Source organism: Agelaius tricolor, unplaced genomic scaffold (assembly GCF_023055355.1).
Source record: "Agelaius tricolor isolate 1412-34295 unplaced genomic scaffold, bAgeTri1.0.p SCAF_2, whole genome shotgun sequence".
Taxonomy (NCBI): Eukaryota; Metazoa; Chordata; class Aves; order Passeriformes; family Icteridae; genus Agelaius; species Agelaius tricolor.
In genome coordinates, this window is record NW_027269262.1 from 73,392,398 (window position 1) to 73,412,252 (window position 19,855).

At 40.5% G+C, this 19,855-nt stretch overlaps 1 protein-coding gene across 1 annotated transcript in view; it reads right to left on the reverse strand.

Annotated features, from left to right (window-relative positions):
- Positions 1-1,038: 1,038 nt before the first annotated feature.
- Positions 1,039-19,855, reverse strand: part of LAPTM4B (lysosomal protein transmembrane 4 beta) — a 59,783-nt gene continuing 40,966 nt past the window's right edge. Inside the window, exon 7 of the mRNA XM_071421540.1 lies at positions 1,039-3,053. Within this exon, the coding sequence (XP_071277641.1) occupies positions 2,979-3,053 (75 nt within the window). The 3' untranslated portion in view covers positions 1,039-2,978. The remainder of the gene's footprint in view (positions 3,054-19,855) is intronic.

Here is a 19,855-nt window from a genome sequence, read left to right on the forward strand (position 1 = left end):
GTTTCATGTCAACATTTCCTCTAAGTATTTTCTTTACACTCCTAAGTTGCTAAAAATTATTAATAAAAAGCAGCTATATTAGAGTTTCAGACAGAAAACCAGGAGACCATCTGAGTAAACAGATGCTCTTATATCTGTGAGAAAGGAAAAAATGCAAGGAATATTGGAAAAAACTGTTGGAAGTAAGCAGCTCCCAAAACACAGAACTTTAAGAAGCCAGCTTTTTTATAGGTTGTGTTGCAGATGACTGTTAAAAAATGAATTACAGAAAAGCTGTGGTCTAAATTCCCCAGAATTATACATGGAAATGGAGAATGAATTCAGCATGTGAGGATAAAAACCCTTCAGCTGGAGTTTATGTCTCTTCATGTAAACCACAGAATCTCATTTTTGTTTATGAGGAGTGGAACCCATCTCTCATGGGGATTCTCTGATATGTCACCAGAACTAAACTTATATTACATTATCTGTTACCTCCTACCCAGCTATTTACTCTGTGTGCAAGAATGTAATGGATTTGATACCACAACCTTCCTGCCCTCTTTGACTCAAATTGGACTAAATCCAAGGGGAGTTCTGGCAGGACACACTGTACTCACATTTATGCATGCATGGGGTGTGTGAAGAAGTCTGATTCCTTAGTGAGACAACCTAAAGTCTTAAGAAATTTCATGTGAATTAGCACATTATCCCTATTATGGTGTGGAGAAAAAGAAGTCCCAGCTTTCAGAGGAGCTCAGTTTAGCCCTGTTCTGTATTACACACTTCATCAGACCCGAAAAAAAATGCCTGTGGTTTTGGACAATGAACTAAAACCTTGAATTATCTTTTGGTCTTACTGTGCAATAAATTATAGAATTTACTGTCTTCTCCTCCATTTATACAGTATGATGGGAAAGATGATTAATTGACTGGTGAGTGGACTAAAAAAATATCTTTTAGTCCACTACAGAGAAAATTCTATGGTGACAGACTGATTGGACAGGAATTTATGTATGTTTGTGCTTGGAAGACAATAAAAAAATTATTTCCATAGTCTTGAGGAAACAATCCCTTTTATTGTAGAGAAGTTTGTATACACAGATGCAATGTATTTACAACCAGCTTTTCTGAAACAGATGACTGCTTAACATCCTTCACAAATCTGTCAAGAATGAAAGAAAATGAAGCTCAGAAGCCCAGCCAGCCAGCACAACACCCGCATTCAGATTAATTCCCAAAGACACCTGTAATGAGAGTAGATGGCATTATTCAGAAAGGAAAAAAAATAGGACTGTGACAAAGATCAGTGGATGGTTTTCAGGATTGGTTCATCCAAATGCATTGCTTAGCTTGATCTCAGAGTAGATAAACCATGAACTAAAATTTCAACAAGCAGATGGGGACCTGCCTTTTGCCAGGGATGTGGGAGAGACAGGCAGAAAGCATCTGTCCTTTCCTTCCCTGGCTTCTGCAAGAACAGTTCACAGTTGCAATCTCTGAAAAGAATTTGTTGGTCCTGTGTTCCCCTGGAAAGCTCTTTTCCAGAAAAAGTCAGGAAAAGTTGCACATTTCTTCAGTAGGTAGAATGGAGTCAATGCACTAAGGGTGAGGACAGGTGTCCTTCTCAGGAGGTGAGGACTCCCACGCCAGCCCAGCCACAGCAGAGATGGCACCTTGGTGTCTTCTGGTGCCCCTCCAAACTGCCACTCAGCTCTGCACTGCCCTTTACCTGGCGTGCTGTGCAATGGCACCAGCTGAGCTTCAGCCTGTACAATCACCCCAAATGCAGAGGGAAACAAGGAGAGGTAGAGACACACATTATATTCCCTTTTCATGTTTCTTTTCAATTAAAAGTAGAAACTTCATCAAAACAAAAAGTTACATGTGCAGGAGGCACTTCTCTAGAGAAGAAATAAATACCTCACACAAACATTCACGGGTGGATGAGTCCCATGAGAAAGATTCTCAGTACAACCAGTTCAGTCATAAAAGGAATCTCTACCTTCACATTGATGTATATGAGAAACAGACAAAACATTGCTGATGCTCAAGGAAATTACATGCTTAAGTTCCCCACAGGTTGGGAATATGTATCTTAGAATCTGCATAATTTAGTTAACACTCAGCAGAACACTGCAATATTTACAGGCACATTCCAATGGGAAAACATTTGCATGTTGAGTGTGAAAGACACAGCTTTGTCACCTAATCATGGGACTTTAAAGCAGGGATTTTGTGACCTCAAAATACTATTTGTGAAGTTAGTGGAGAGGAACAAGGTGGGTAGGTGGTAAAGAAAGTAATCAGAATTTGCTAACTTTTTTTTTGAGCATTAGAATGGTTTCAGGCTGGGATGAAGTGAGTCTCTGTAGACCACAGGTTCTGGCTTGTTACACATAGAGTGTTTTGTCTATTCTCATTTTCCATACTTATCCTTCCCAATTAAATATGTTTCCCATTAGCCAGGTTGATGAGAATACTGCATAAGACTAATTCTTCTTCTTGCAATCATCATCATCACTCATAGCAAAGTAACTTCAAAAATACTTGCAGAAGAGGAATGAATTGGAATGTCACTTTTTTTGACTTGGTCTGTATTCTGAAGTTGAATGTGGGCATCTGAGAAACATATTTGTAATACTTTGGAAGTTTTACAAATTAAAAAATGAAGTTACACTCTGAACCTGATTGAGAATGCAAAGTTCTACTAGCACTGTATGTCAGACATGGTGGAAAAAGCTATTTAGTGACTACTGTAACCCTAGTGCTAACCAGAATTATTCTGAAAACAGTTCACTAGTTTCTGAAACTACTGTAGTTGCAGCAAATTATTAAAACTATCTACAGAATATGAGTCATACAATTTAAGTTTCAATATGTCAGCAAAACAGCAAAGTATAACCCACAGAGGTTATATCCTGGAAGTGAAATTATCAAACTATTGCTTCAATGTCTGTAAAGTAAAGCTATCCTCCCTAGGGACACAGCACTCTCACTTATGCTGACACATAAGGTGGTGGTGGATCTTTAGCAGCTCCATTCACAGGATCATCATATGGTGGTAACAGGACCTGCAGGAAAGGAAAAAAGTTTTTATTTTTAAAAAAGAAGTCTGATGAGAAAATTTACAGAAAACATAACCCCTAAGGCCTTGTCCACAACCAATCAATCAAACCCCAAAACAACAAAAAACCCCAAACAAACCAAGAAAAAAAAACGCCAAGACAAAACCCCAAACCAAAAAAAAAAAAAGAGTAAATTATTAAGCAGGAGCAGAATAGTTAGGAAAAGAAAGAATATTAGCATGAAGTTCCTCCTTTTCAATATGTATATTCATAATCTGTTTTCATTATGAAAGAAAACAGATTGCTTCTCATTTCATAGTAACCCCAGTAAAAGCTTGATTTGCTTGATTTCATCAATTCACTGCAGGTAGCTGAATTTGCTCAATCTGGCATGGCAGTGATAGTGGCTGCTTCTTCTGCAGCTCTCCTCTGTCAAGAGTGCTAAACCTTATCTCCTGGAGGAGTGCTCAAACTTCCAGAGTGAGAAAAGCCCAGAAAACCTCTCCTTCTGAACCCTCCCTGGAATAGCTAATAATTATTTTGGAGTGAGGAAAAAGAAAGTAAATGGAGAACAAATTACCCAATGTCTAAATAAATCTCCAGTTTTATACTTCTGGAGTGTTCAGCCATGAGAAGAAGATCTATACTCCCAGAAGCATTTCAGTGAATCCTTCAAACATCTGACAGCAATTAGGAAATTAGGACAGGTTTAGTCATATATCAACCCCATTCACTGCAGTCCAGGCACCTTTCTAGGACATGGGAGATGTAAGTTCAGGCCACACAGGGCAGAGGAGAGATTTGAACCAAGACTCCTACTTGTTTAGGAAAGCATGCCAGCCATATGCATTTTTTAATGGCACCTGCACTGACATTAGTTAGCTTGCATGTGAAAAGACAAAGGAAGAGTTGGTCTGTGAACCCCAGCAGGGACTGAGGATAAAATAGATGTCTGAATGAAGAATGAGTGTACACTTCCTAAAATATCTCAATAACAAGTAAGAATATCACTGAAGTGCAATGTCTGAGATACTTTATGCAGCTGATGATAAACTATTCATAATGGAATTTCCAGATTTATCAGCATTGCTTCTTGGTCATTAAAGAGCATGTAAAGCTGATTGTCTAAATGTACATTGGGAATATCTATAGGGACTTCTGCCATGAGAGGATTTCACCAATTCCTATAGAAGTTGATAACCTGCCTTCTGCAAAGAAACATCCATAATCATTCCTTTTGGACCTCAACCACAACATACAAAATCAGTAGGAATTGTTCTGTAGATTTAAATAGACTTTGGAACAGGCTTTTGTGGGATAGTTCCAAGTGTGATTCACATTATACTCATGTGAGTTTACAAACATGCATTGATGACCATGTGTTCAAGTACATCTGTGCATGTTGTTAAGATTACAGAATGGCTACCTTGGCATCTTCAGCCCTTAATCAGAAAAGTTTCATTACTTAGAAAAGGAAATTGTCAGAGCTGTTGCTCTTCATTAATACCATATGTTTGAGCTTGCAAATGCAGTATTTTATGCACTACACAATCTAAAAACCCTCATATTTTAAAAGCATTTAATAAATTATGTCACCCTTAAAGGCTGCAAGCATCTTATGACTATTTATCTAGTGAAATCAGAACAAGATTTAGAATTTCAAATATATATTATGATAAAAATCATAAACATATTTTGCAATGTAACCTCAGTGAATCACAATGCTAAAGCATGTTAACTGTGAAAAGCACTACAGATGAAATCCCCTCCCTAGCACTGATCACTAGTTTAATAACAGGATTTCTAGTAAAATCCTCATGTTACTAAAAAAAGTTTCTCAAATATCCTGAAACATGTTCATTCGTTTATTATGACACCATATAATTAGGAATTAAATCTGACCTAGAGATTACTCTGAAAATGAATGAAGTTCCCCTTGTGAAGATTTAGCTGTCTTACTGCACTTTTGTAATGCTAAGCCCCAACCTGTGATCCATTTCTTTCAGGTTCAGAGTCTGTTTCATCAGGTGTGACAAGAAGTGACAGCAGGCCCTGTCATCCAAAGACCTGTCCATCTTCCAGCTAATAAAGATGAGCTGATAAATAATGGATGAGACCTCTTCCTGTGCTCTGATCCTCTTTTAAATCCATGTGTCCTAAGGCTACATCAATATTATTACTTCAGCATTGAGGTTGCTGTCATTTCCAGTAGGTCTCCTGCCCTGGAGAATTAATGATATGAGTGAACTTCTCCATTCCCTTCACTCTTTTATGAAACAAAATCTGTCTGGTAGGAGAAATGCCTCACCTCCTGGTGAGGCTTTTACATCTTGGGAGTAAGCACTCTTCATTCTGCAGACCCAAATCTCATATATGGGTCAATGGCCCTAAGGGCCCTCAGAAGACACTTTCTCACTTACCAGCAGTTCAACAAGAAGTGAGAGGAGATAGGAATGCCCACAGAAGTCTGGGCAGCTGTAGGCACACAGTTTGTAGTAATTGGGAGTGGGGCTGTGGGGGAGCCTCATCCCCAAAGGGTACAGCTGTGAAAAGCAGGTGAGCAGCATTGAAAGCAGTGAGCCATGGAGTGCCAGGTGCACTGAGCAATCACCAAAGGAAAGAGAAGGCACAAAGGGGCAATGCATGTAAGAGGAAGAATATAAAAGGTTGAGCTAAAGAACAAGAAGGGCAGCTGCTTGCAGCTTTCTGAAGTGGTATGGTGCTACTCTGTGTGGGTGAAAGATTAAAGCCTTCTGAAGTTGTATGGTGACATCCTGTGTATCATGGCTGTCTCAGCTGTGACATGTGCTGTGACAGGCAGCAAGGAGATAATGCATTGCTATGCCTCAAACACTAATGGCCATTCAAGTGGGCAAGTTGGAACAGAACATTCCTGGAAAGGTGGGACCATACAAAGGTAGCGCAGTCCCATTCTGGAGCCAATTTTCCTGTTCTGTGGTGACCATACAACACACAGCACAAATGCAGAAGCAGGGTTGAACAGTGGTTATATTCCTAGAGAGGACTGTGGACCACCAAGGATCCCAAACACCCCCTGACTCTTTTTGGGAACTCTCCATCAGAAACTGCATGCTCCATAGTGTTGCATCAGACACAAAGAAACTCCTCCCTGGAAGGGATCTGGGCGCTCCTCTTCTAACTTGCAGGTACATAACCTGACAAACTTTTTTGGTTTGTGGGTCCCCACCCTCAATGGAACACAACTGTAACCATTATTTTGACCACAGACACTGACATTACAACTGTCAGATCTTGTCACTGGATCCACAGGTGGTTATGTCTTTCCTCTCCACTATCTGCTCTTAACCATCCATCCATCCATCCATCCATCCATCCATCCATCCATCCATCCATCCATAATGGTCCTTCAAACCTAACTGAAAACATTATATGATGGCTAATGGAAGCAGATAAGTGCTGTGAATATTAATCAGCATAGATATTCAGGCAGTAGATTATGCTCTCCAGAGACAGAAAATGGAAGCCAGTCACTGAGGAAAAGGGTGAATTCAGAAACTGGAAAAATAGAAACTCACTATTCAGTCTTATCTGTGAATCTGATTGGAATGGATACAGTCTAAATTGATTGACAAAGTACAAAATATATGTGCATATTTTAGGTATATAGTACCCAAGGCTGAACCTCCACTCAGACAACTGACACATTTTGTTTCACAGGCATTACCTTTTTGCATTTCTTTGTTGTGAATTGAAAATTGTATGATAGTTGCCTGAGCGCTGTGGGAATCATGTTTGCAGAGTGTTTGACATTGTCACTCACAAGTTACTTTAAAAATTATGAAGGACACCCTTTTTGGTACTCAGTGATCCCTATGTGAAGACATTCTGGCTTTTTTCAGTAGACCAGCAAGCAAGTTTGGAAGATTAAATAGTTGCAGAGTTCAGTCTTATAGCATGCCTAAAATCTAAAGGACAGAAGCTCCTAGCTTATTTCACAAGCCCTATAACTGCATTATTTTTATTTAAGAAGCAAGTACCATTTTAACACCATCCTTTAAAATGCAGCCAGACGTAACATTACTCGCTGTTTGTACAATAGTCTGGTGTAAAAGCATCACAGAGAGACTCTGAAATCAGAGCACTAGGGGTCTCAAACCAAGAGGGTTCAAACCCACAGCTCCAATCTGCCATATGAATGCTCCAGATATGGGGTTTTCAGTTGGGGAGGGAGGGAAACTGGGGCTAGGTAGCCCTATGCTCAAGTGGGACAGGGAATGCTGAGTGCTGGGCTTCGTTCCCAATAGCATTTAAGCATTTTGTGATAAACAGTCTTGTATAATATGCAGAAGGAATCCGTAACTGTCCCATAAGAAATCCTGTTCCTGACTTAGCTGGTGTCATCTGAGTGGTTTGGTTAATTGTATTACATAAGCATCTCTTTTATAAAGCACATGATACAAGATGACCTTCTCTGAAAGAAATAATTACCAAACAAGTTTGCCAATGGCTATAACATATTCAGTTAATATAAGCATATGTCATTTCATATTTTTTACATCCCGGTTAATCTGGTTTTGGAGAATAAGTTTTTTAAGGCATTGCTTAGAAATATATCTGACAAGAAACACAGGTAAATACTTGTATAGTCAAACAGTTTGTAGCTAATCTTGTCCCAACAGTGTTTTGTTTGTTTCTTTCTTTGTTTGCCTGCTTTGGGGGGCATATTGCATTATTTCAATAATCACTCCTTATCTTTGCTGCTGATTCCACATTTACTTGAACTTTCAGGAGAAAATTTTCTTTCTTCAGCACATGTATAAGTTTTCTCATATTGCTGCAGTGATTCCTGTTTGAACTCAAGCTCTTAGATCTCCTCTTTCTAAAGGAGAAAATGTGCTCAGTTCTGTATGAGTAAAATAAAATTTTGATCAATTGACTATTTCTGCATTCTTACCCAAACCTCACTGAACTCAACAGAAAACTTTATGTGTCTCCAGAGAGCTTTGGATTACTTTTTCCAACAGCCATTTGCATTCTCCATTGGATGGAAGGGTACTGTTGCTGCACAGAAGTTTTGAGTTTTAACAGTATTCTGTTTGGCTGCTGTATGAAACATTTGGGAGTTCCCATGACAAAAAACCTTGTTGATGTCTTGTTAGAAACACACACAGCTCTATTATAGTTTTATCCAATACCTTCTTAAATGCCAAAAAAAGGCTATAGATTAAAAAGGTCTGTGATAAGTACTGATGGTTAGAGTGAGCATTCATGATGTTTTCTCAAACTTTAGCTTTTCAGTAAAAACACCTTTGCTTTATGCTGAAGGACTTCAGGTTGCATCACACAGATCACAGTAACAGGTGACAACAAATAATTGTGTGGAACTAGGGTCATTACTATTGCAATTTACTCCTGGTCTTGTCCTGGTCCTGTTGCTATTGTTTGGATCTCTGACAAATCGTTTAACTTTGCCTTAGAAGGATCTCACGTTTGTAAAACAGGTGTATTATTTGTTACATCTTGAAAGATGTTGGAAACATCAAGACAGAGTCAAAGCTCCCTTGGATGACACTTGGATTTGACTGTATGAACACAGGTGCTAAATTGTGGAAATATTTACAAACTAAATATGTATTTGCAGAAATTTCAGCCTATGCCTGAAAATGTTTATCCCAACCTCTTCACCACAGCTCTGTATGTGCTGCACATAATTCTTCTGCAGGAGTGACCTTTACATTATAGACACCTAAATCCTTGGGGAAGGCCAATGTGAGTGTGTGGGGAGGAAAAGAAGAGAGGGCAAAAGGAGCCCCAGGTCAAATGCAAAGTGTCAGCAGGCTCAGACTGTATTCCCTGTTTATTAAAAAGAGGAGGGAGAGTGTAACCACAGGGTGAACAGTGTTAGACAGATGGGAAGAATATGCCAGAATATGCCAGTGCTGAATGCAGTGCTGAAATACAGTCACCACGTGCCTTTCCTAATGCAGGGTACATTCTCCCCTTGATAGAGCACAAGGCTGATGCATCAGGTTCAGAAACAACTGAATGGAAAGAAGAGGTTTTAAGCAGCACAAGCCTAATTGCACCAGCCCTCTGCTTGGGCTCATTTCACCTCAGTGATTCCAGCCATGACCAACAACTGCCTTGCACCAATCTGACACCACTGTGTGCTTTGGAGAGGGTTTAATGGTGTGCAATCACATTTACTAATTTCATGTTTACTTCCCTGCTGTCCTGTCATTTACCCAGCCAAGAGCAGTGGAATTTCCTCCCACAGCTGTGGTGCTTTGAGGAGCCATTAACTGCAACTTAAAGCACGTTCAGCTGCAGTGAAGCAGCATCCAGCCTACAAACAGCTCTAGAGGGAAGGCTGCCATCAAGACCACCTGTCCCATTCAAGATAGTCCCAAATGTATTGTTGGGCTCTTGACTACACAGATGTTATGAAGATCACCTGGGGAAAACAGCAGACATCTGTGTGCATACACAGCTATAGCCAGCTGATTGCTTCACTCTGTAGGCAGGAAAGGCTTAGGATAATTCTCCCTTTGCAATGTTTCCCTGTCAAGTTTGACAATGTGTTTTTTTTCTGAGCAGTCTGAGCTTACAAAGGAAAATGTAAAGGTATACTTTTTTTCTTAGAAATTTCTGAAATCCAAATCTCCTCAATTTAAGCTCTGTTGTGGAGACTCGAGCCACAAAGTGGTAGCTATTTCCTTTAGTACTTTGTGTGACAATGAGGTCTGCACTATATGTAAATATCACTGATTATTTAATCAATTTTGTATGTTATTTGAAAGTAAATAAGCATATTAATGTAGCACTTGTTTTACTTCCTGTACAAGATTTACTGGAAGCTACTAAATACAGTGATTTTATTGAGGCTGACCCTCAAAAGTTTTCAACATTTCTCTGTGTGGGGGTAAAAGAAGTAGCATTTATCAAGAGTATCTGAAGAAATATGTTTTTTCTATAATGAGTTTCCAAGAGTTCACAGAATCATAGAATATCCTGAGTTGGAAGGGACCCACAAGGATCATTGAAGCCCAACTCCTTGCCCTGGACAGGACCATCCCCAAGAGTCACACCATGTGCTTTAGAACATTGTCCAAATGCTTCTTGGGCTCTGTCAGGCTGATGCTGTGATCACTTCCCAGGGGAGCCTGTTCCAGTGCCCAGCCAGCCTCTGGGTGAAGAACCTTTTCCTGATATCCAATCTTAACTTCCCCTGACACAATTTCAGGCCATTCCCACTGGTCACCAGAGAGAAGAGATCAATGTCTGCCACTACACTTCCCCTTGTGAGCAAGCTGTAAACCTCTATGAGGTCTCCCCTCAGTCTCCTCTCCTCCAGGCTGAACAGACCAAGTGACCGCAGCCACTCCTCATACAGCTTCCCCTCCAGACCCTTCACCATGCTTGTGGCCCTCCTTTGGACACTCCCTAATAGCTTTATATCTTTCTTATATTGTGGTGCCCAAAACTGCACACAGCACCCACCAGTGGAGAAACAAGAAGTATTAAAACTAAATCCACTGAGAATTCAGTTTTCTATTTAATCCCTTAACACAAATTCACATTTTACATTGACTGTATGAAAAGGCTGTCAGCCTTCAGGAGAAGAGGGAGCTTTCTTCCAGTAGTGAAGAAAGAGGACTAACAATAACTATTATTATTATTATTATTATTATTATTATTATTATTATTATTATTATTACTGTTATTATTACTGTTGTTATTATTATTATGTGGTGAGAAGCAATCAGATGTTGCATACAAGGCAAGCACTGGAGACAGAAGTGGGGATTAGCTTTCAGAATGCTGCAGTTAAGCACTTGCATGTAGGAACAGCTCTCCTGGGTAAGTTTAAAGGTCCGTCCAGATACAGTAATAAGTGGTGGATGATAAAGAAACAGAAGTGCAAGACAGAACAATAAAGAAATTTAGAAAGACCAGTGCAAGCATATGTAGTTACAACCTGCCCAGAATATTCTCTAAACTGTCAGAAATTTGATTGGACTTGGGTTACTGGTCATTAAATGAATTTTTCTTTCATTGATTTTTCTAGCCTGTATTTCAATCCATGCTGATGTCTAGCACTGCAGTGTCCCCTGGTCAGCAGACCCACAGCTCATCTAGGTGTTTCATGAAGAAATGCCTTTGGTTTGCTATGAAACCTGCCAGTAGCTGTTCCACTGAGTGTCCCCTAGCTCCTTTCTAAGTCAGTGAGCACCCCCTCTGCCACTCATGACTCTAAAGACCTCTGTTAGGTCCTCTCTTGTTCTGCCCTCTTTCATCTCACTAAGGATCCTTGCTCCCCTGCAGGGCAGTCCCCACTTACTTTCTTCACACCAAGAAACCCACTTGACAGGTTTGGGTCCAGGCTGAAGGGAGAGCTCCAAGACCAGGTTTGTGAGAGGTATGTGCTGCACATAATTCTGGGGAGGGAGCTGACCTACATTTGAGCTCAGGAAAGTGGCAGCCACTTTCACCCACCTGACCTGGTCAGATGGTCTTCCAATGAAATCAACTGCCCTTTAGAAGCAATTCTTATAAGTAAATACTTATAAATATCTGCTTCAAATGTGCTTGTTTACAATGTAAATGGATGCTTTGATCAAATGAGTCCAGTCAAAGCAGATGTTTCTAAGGAAGTAACACATCAATGTCTTAAAAAATGTTCCCATCTTTCTCTTCTTCTTTCTCCTTGCCCCTGGATAAGAAGAGCCCTGGGTATAGGGCCAAAACCAAAGCTTCATATCTGAGTCAAGTCTTATTTAATATTAAATGAGAAATGTTTGACTTTGATTCATACACAGATGCTGTTATGGTTTCATTTGGATGCTTTTATTTGCAAAATCTGTCCAAAGTATGCTAGTTAATTACTATTCAAGGATTTCATTACTTGTTGTCTTTCAAATAAATCCCAAGAAATCTTCCTCTCAACGTGGACAGGAAGTATTTTCATGTTTATGTGTATGTATTTCCTTTAGAAACCACACTAGAATGATTACAGATGGAGTAACTGGAAGCAGAATAGCTCAGAGATAATTTATAACCCCATTCAGCAAAGAAGTAGGATTCAGTGCTCCAAAATCATCTGTGCAAAGTTAGACCTGGTATGGCTTTTCTTTGGAAAAACTGCTTGTTTATTCCAAGCCACCAGCTCTCCAAGACACTATTTAGGAAACTTTACATGAGTTTATGAAATTCTGTAATGAAGCAGCACAATGTTTTCAGCACTCTAGATAGATGAATAAATGTATATATTTCTAGGATACAACAATATTTAGGGACAGACTGTGATTACCCCTGCGTGGGAAGAAAATTGAACTGAGGAAGCTATTGTCTTGTTTCATCATGTGCAGTCTCATAAAAGTCATGCAGAATAATGGTGTAATTACCCTCTCCATTCAGAGGCATGGAGCAACAGCCCTCTTCAGGTCACAGACATCTTTCCTACACCTTGGTCAGCCTCATACTGCTGCATCTCTAGCTGTACATCGTGATTTTGTACAGGCAGAACAGCATTATTTTTTCAATTTTTCCTTTTTTTGTTTTCAAAATGAGCACTTTCTGGGTAAGCACATGCTTTCTCAGGGTATATTCATTTACAAGTCACCCGTACTGAAGACATTGAAGCATACATCTACTCTGTGTAACAAATGGTTGATGTCTTGAGTGCAGAAAACTGAGAGATCACTACCCTTTCAGTGGACTTTTTAATTACTAAATTACCTCTCTTTCTAACCTAATCTTTTACAATTACATCGTGTATTCCACTCAAGTGTTAACAAGACAGAAAGCTGGGTATAGCTCACATGGGACACCCAAATTGTTTAACAGGACTGATGATCTCCCAAGAGTGTGGTTATCAGAGCCATGCTTACATTACAGATGCTGCTGGAAAGGCTCCTGTCTGTATATAAAAAAATCTATTACTGTAAGTAAAAAGATCTATTACTGTAAGTAAAAAAATCTATTACTGGAAGTAAAAAAAAATATATTACTGTAAGTAAATCACAACTGTAAAGCACCTGTCAGCCAGAAACTCCCAAAAACTTTTGCAGATTTTCTAAAATTGGTGGATGAATACCCACTCAGCCTTGGCCTTTCTGATGTTCAGTGTCTGTCCTAGAGTTATTTTAAAGCAGACTTTGCTTTCCTCATTGCTCATAAGACAGAGGAGCAAAGCCACAAGTGCTGTGCAGTTTGGAACAGACCACAGTGGACAGCCCTGTGTCCATAAAGAGTCCCAGGGGATGCTTGGGAAGAGTGCAATTGCCCTAAGGGAGCCACTAAAGTGAAAAGCAATGAGACTTAAAGCCCATAAGTTAGCTGAAACCATTAACAGCCACAGAAGGACAGACAGGCCTCCTGGCCACTGCCACACACAGGCAGCTGGGTGTCCCTCCCTGGCAGGGAGCGTGGCCTCCAGGCCATCTGAGAGCACACAGCCACCGCTGAGCACCAGCTGCCACCACTCCCCCCACCCAGCTGGGGGCTCTTCAGCATCTGAGAGCTTTGTGGGGCTGGGAGAGCTTTGTCAGAGAGCCCTGGGGAGGGAGGGACTGGGATGTGTGAGGAGCTCCTCCTCTGCTTGGCCCAGGCCAGGGCAGTGCAGGACGATGTGATGAGGTGACACCAGATGAGGTAGTGCTGGAGCTGCAGCAGGACCACGCCTGGGGAGAGCTCTGCAGCAGGGCAGGGCTCCTGCACAGGCCAACTCTACAGCTAAAAAGCCCCAGCATGGCTCGTTTCTGCTGGGACTCTGCCTCTCACACCCTGCTGCAACTCCCTGTTTGAGCAACACCTGCCTGAGCAAATTCTCACCTCCCCCGTCCTTTGGTGCAAAGTGTAACTATGACTTGAGCCTGACCTGGAAAATTCACACACAGCTCAGCTTAACACCCATACACCCTGGGTAATGGGGATTTAAGTTGTCATTGACTTTTGCTGCACTGATATGTAGCCTTGGAATTATACTGAAGACTTTGACTTGTGTTTTGAAGCCCAAAAAGCAGCAGCTGTCAGATGGTAGTGAATCAATCCCATTAGGATAAAAAGCACTAAAGAAAGAAACACTGCAAATTTCTAAACACTGTTTTTTTCCTACATTGCAACATACCCAATTAGTGAACCCAAAAAGATTTGGAAGATTTAAATTACATGTCCCCATTTCATGTCTTCTTTTTAATCTAATTATGAACACTGAGAACAGAATTGTCTGTTTTATTGTAAATCTCTCACAAATTGTCACATATTAGTTCCAAATTCCAAATAAATAAATTTGCAAATAAATACAAATTTAAAATCTTCTGAAGAAAATAGATAAACGTATATTTTGAACTTGTAATTTAGCTCACAGGTAAATTTATAACTGCCATGACAAATGAAAATATTTTGGAAATATTGTTTTTGAACTTAAGAGGGTATTTGCTCCAAATTGAGGTTGTTAATAGTCTATTCCAAACAGTAGAGCTGGCTTCTGACAGCAGCTACCTAATAATAGTTGACACCCATAACAAGAAGTGCAATTAGCCTAGAGCACTAAGCAACAAAGAAAACAGGCAGCATGAAGTAATTCTGACCAAAGGGAATGCTGGATTTTAATTTAAAAAATCTTCCATAAACAGGGAAAAAGTGGAAGCAAGAACTGAGAATAGATGGTTAGATGGAAAGTTTAATAAAAATAGAAAAATAAATGACCAATCTCTTCACTAAGATTAAAGGTCAGCTGACAAGGCATGGGACTTCACTGCAAGTGAAAGTCTGGAAATGCTGGAGCAGCTGAGTAGCTGTTTGTTGGCAGATACAGACCATCATGATACTTTTCTGCAATCCAGAATCAAACAGAAGAGGAAGAACTGCACACATGGCACATACATATTACCAAGATGTGAATGGTGGCATCCATGGGGATCTTGAGGCCTCTGAAGATTCTCTCATTAAAGAAATTGCTTGTGTTATTATGTTTACAAAGTGCAATTCTGAAGAAAAACAGCTCCAGCATTTAAACCACATTTCTAGGTCTCATGTAGACTATTACATTGTATTACTAATGAATTTACTTATTGCGCTGGGTAGTTCTACTTATATCCTTTATTTCTTGTCCCTGGTTCTTCTTCCTCTTCTCTATGTCCTGCTTTACCTGCCTTTCCTCTTGCAGGTTTTACCAGACAGTTTCCAATAAGGAAGGTCAAGGGTCCTCTGCCTGGACTCCATTGTAGGAGTGAATGAATGCACTCAGAGAGTCATGCCAGGGATATTCATTTATGGTGTCAGCTCATTTTGAAATATTTCCCTGGTTACCATTCACTGCAAAAAGATATTTGTGATCTAGTGGCCCAGCAACAGTTTGTGGCACACAAACTGCCACACAAGACCAGCTACCTGATGAGCATTGACAAGTTTGTAGGACTTTTAGGGAAAACATTTTTAAAGCAGAATTTTTCTCTGAGCTGTTTTCTACTCTGACACATACCATCCCAAATCTGGCTCAGCAGCTGGAAACCACAGGTTCCAAAGCACCTATCAGAAATAAGAGCTCTTGCTATGGTTTATCTGTCTCTGGAATCCATCTCATGCTTCAGTCTGTTTAACTGGCATGAGTCTAAGGGTCCTTCCCTCTGTCCATAGCCAAATGAATCACCAAATCAATAACACAATTATACAAAGAATGGCTCTTCCAAATTTACCAAAGAATTTCTTCCTCTGCTCAGAGAAATCATCCAGCAGGAATGAAAGACCTACTTCTGCACTTCTCAAATAGGTCTCCTATTGCTTTGAGAAAGGGAAAGCAAACAAAAGTGTTGACCAATTAATTGCAGGCTACTAAGCTGAGGTCATGTCCACAGAGGGAATATATCTGCATTTTTTAAAAAGTAACTTATTAACCATTGTGGATAAGTGTATGTAAGATAAAATCTATTGAAGCGATTTTATAAAGCACATAAAGATCTAAATCCCACTTTGAAGAGAGATTTACAGCTTTACATTTTATCCCCACTGGCAGCATGACCGGAGATGAAACTTCCATTGATTGGCTTCAGTGAGAGTTAAAAATAGACAGACTGAAATCTGTCCAAGAGCACAATAGAGCTGCTACTGCTCCAGAGAACAAATGTCTAACTTTGGGTTATCTTTTGCACCTCTACACTGGCAATTTTTCCAAACTGGATGAACATTTCCATGTACTATTGTGAAAGTTTAAACCTGTGTGGAAAATTAACCCTCATCCATGGTGCATTTGAGAAGGTGGCAGGAGAAAGCAATCCCAGATTGGGAAAGGGGGAAAAACAATCCTCAGGTTATTATAGATTGGGAAAGTGGGACAAGCAATCCTCAGATTACTGCAGGGTAATCCACTTTACTGCCATGCCAAAACCTCCTACAGACATCTCCAGAAACTGAGAGAAGTACTGGAAAAACACTTAGGAGGAAGGAGATCCATATTCCCAAGAGACTCTGCTGTCACTAATGTACACAGCTGGATTCTCAGGTCCTCAGGAGCATAAGGGTGTCACATCTTCCCCCTACCTGGGGTCCAAGCCATTCCCCTGCCCAGCATCAGCTGGCACTCCCATGTCAGACCACAGTCTATTGATGGAGCCAAGCCAGGCATATTCATGTGGTGTCAAATTTTGATCAAAGGTCACAGAAGGAGGATCTCTCACCCAGTGGGCAGCAGGAGTATCCCATTCACAGCCTGCAGCAGGAGGAGGGATGTTTGCTCCAGATGGCAGCTTGCAAAAAGATGGCTTAAACCACTTACACTGAGTGACAAAAATCAGATTATCTGGTAGCTGATAAAAGGTTAGTTACAGATCAGATCTATGAGCATTATTTATAAGAACCAGTTTGACCAGGGGAACTAACTGGAAATTTCTGTGCTGAGAACAGAGCAAATGGGTAGCATGAAGCAATTCAGATTACAGGATTGATTTTAAGACAAAATCCTCCTATAAAGAAGAAAGCTCTGGGGGTCTCACCATACGTAGGCCATGGACCTGTAGGAGCCAATCCAAAGGAGGGCCACAAAAATGGAGAAAAGGAGGCTCCAGGGAAACCTTATAGCACCTTCCAGTATCTAAAGGGGGTCTACAAGAAAGCTGCAGTGGGACTTTTCATGACAGCATGGAGTGATAGGACAAGGGGGAATGGCTTTAAACTCAGAGTAGGTGTAAATTAGACATTAGGAAGAAATTCTTTACTGAGAGGGTGGGAAAACACTGGAGCAGGTTGCCCAGAGAAGCTGTGGATGGCTCATTCCCAGAAGTGTTCCAAGCTAGGTTGGACGAGGCTTTGAGCAGCCTGGTCTAGTGGAAGGTGTCACTGCCCATGGCAGAAGGGTTGGAACTAAATGATCTTGAAGGTCCCTTCCAACCCAAACCACTCTGTGATTCTATGATTCCATAATACTTAAAATTTTTACTCTAAACTGTAGCAATTACACCCAGTCTCATATTTAAGCTTAGATTTCTACTTCCGTTTGCACAGATTCTTTTAGCTAATACTGATGACAAGTACATAGCAAAAAACATCCCTGAAGATGAGAATGCCTGCAGGTAAGACCTGCAGCTCAGTTGGAATTCAGGTAGCAGGTTTGATTCTAAAAATGACATATTTATTTCAATAAAGAGGGCAGAGATTGACTCATGTTTGTTAAGAAACTTGTAGCTCATGATTTAAAGGCATATTGGTATGAAGAAGCCCTGCTGAAAGAATTTTTCCAGCATTCATAAAAGTGGAAAAACATAACTTTAATACTAAAGTACACTTGAATGTTGGGAGAATATTATACAATTACACAGACTGTAGTGACCCATCACAGCATTTCAAAATTTTGTAAGGTTTCCTTAAGAGCTCTAAACTCTCAGAGGTCCTCAGTATTTCACTTTCAAAGCCCTTTTCTTCCATGCTTCATTTTGAAACCATTTTAAACCAACAGTGTTGTGCCTGCATTTTTTTATGGTCATGTGGAGAGGGGTTTGTATATGTTTTGGAATGCAGACATCCATGCAGAGAAAGATAATCTTCTTAAGTCTGTGATTCCAGGGGGTGAACAGAGGGAACAACTGTCTTCTGACTCACAGTGGAGAATGATGGGGATTTAACCCCACACACTGTCATTCCTTCTGAAGCTCAGAAAGAGCAGAAGAAAGAAAGAGGCTGCTCAGGAGCACATCAGCTCCTCCATCACAACCCTGAGTGCACTGTGCTGGTGGGTGCCCATGGAGATCATCAGGGAAGGATATGAAAGAGATGGATATGGAATGTGTCACCTAAGGGTGAAGGTGCTCACCCTGACTAGAAAGAAGTAGTCAGACATGGGTTTGAATGAAGCTTGCCTCCACCTCAAATACATAATTCAAAACCCAGGCTGTTAGTGACTCTCCTCTTGCCTTCCTCCTGAGCCTTTCTGTACTCACAAAGAGGAAATTTTGAGTGATTTTTTTCTGGTTAGCTGATAAATTCCCACACAGCTCTTTCTCATTTAATGTCATCTTATTGAACTTCTTTAGAAAGATGCCTCATACCCTACAGGAACAGATTCTCACCTTATTAAAGAAGTGTAAATACTGGGAAAGGAAGAAGAGTCCAATGGTCAGAGCCCTAGCTAGGAATGCACAACCTTTCTCACAACCTGCTTTTGCTTTAGATGTCTTCTAAGAGCAAGATAAGCAAAGTTAAATTAAAGGCTCAGTCCAACAATGTCATCTGTGAAGGGGATAAAAGGGCTTCCTTTTCCCACAGAAACATTTGGTAATCACCAAGTACAAAAGTACTGAGAAGAGCTTTGGTAGCCAGGCACCTCTAAAAACAGTCTTTTGTTTTATGAAGGCAGCAGTGAAGCAGGTGGTTTTAATGTAACTTTCAAAAACTAAGTTTAGTTTCCCAGATAATCCAGCTGACACTCTCTCACTGATGAGCCAGCTGGCTCTGTGGGTTGTAGTGTTTGAAGCTGAGTTACAGCTACCTACAGGCTGAACAAAAGAACTATCAAAATCATTTAACATAAAATTCCTGGGTTTATTCAAAGTAGATCCCAGTAAAGAAAATAGTAATACTTCTTAGGTCTCAATAAATCCATGTTTTTATACTTAAATGTCCTAGTTGCCAGCTGTGATCATGGTTTGTAAAACTTCTTATGTTTTTCTTGAAGCTTCAGGTATAGAAGACAAATAACTATGCAAGAGTTATGTCTTTCATGTAAAAGTAGTGATGGTTTACTAAGCCCTTGTGGCTGCCTGGGAATCACTCATTCCAAAGGATTACTACAGCTGACAGTCTAAAACCTCAGTGTGTGGAGACCACCCACAGTTAGGAAAACCTGAGCAAGGCAATCCTGGGATTTTACCCTGATGATCCAGAGGACCAAGTTTGTGCTGCTCTCATTCTGTAAATGGTGTAAAGAGCCTTGTTCATCAGCCCTGGGTCACCCCAGGGGCTGCTCTGGCACAGAGTGCCCAGGTGGAACTGAGCAGCTCCACGGCAACACCACTGCAAACAGAACTGGCTCTTTTCCAGAGACCCTTTCTTCCCATAGTCTTTCAGTGCCTTCTGCAAAAAGCTTAGCAATCATGTCTTGCACATGTGCATGTAAGCACTAAACTACTATAAAGTGAACCTATGCCTTCCATACTTTGAGGTCAAAATCTGTTTATTAATTTCTTTCATGTCAATCTTTGTTTCATTTGGTCTCCTTACCATACAAACCCCATCACGTACAGGGAAATGAATCACTGAACTTCTGATGCCTTTTAGCTCCTCTCTGTGAGTTTGTAAAGCACTACACCAGATGTTAAGTGTCCTAAATCACAGTT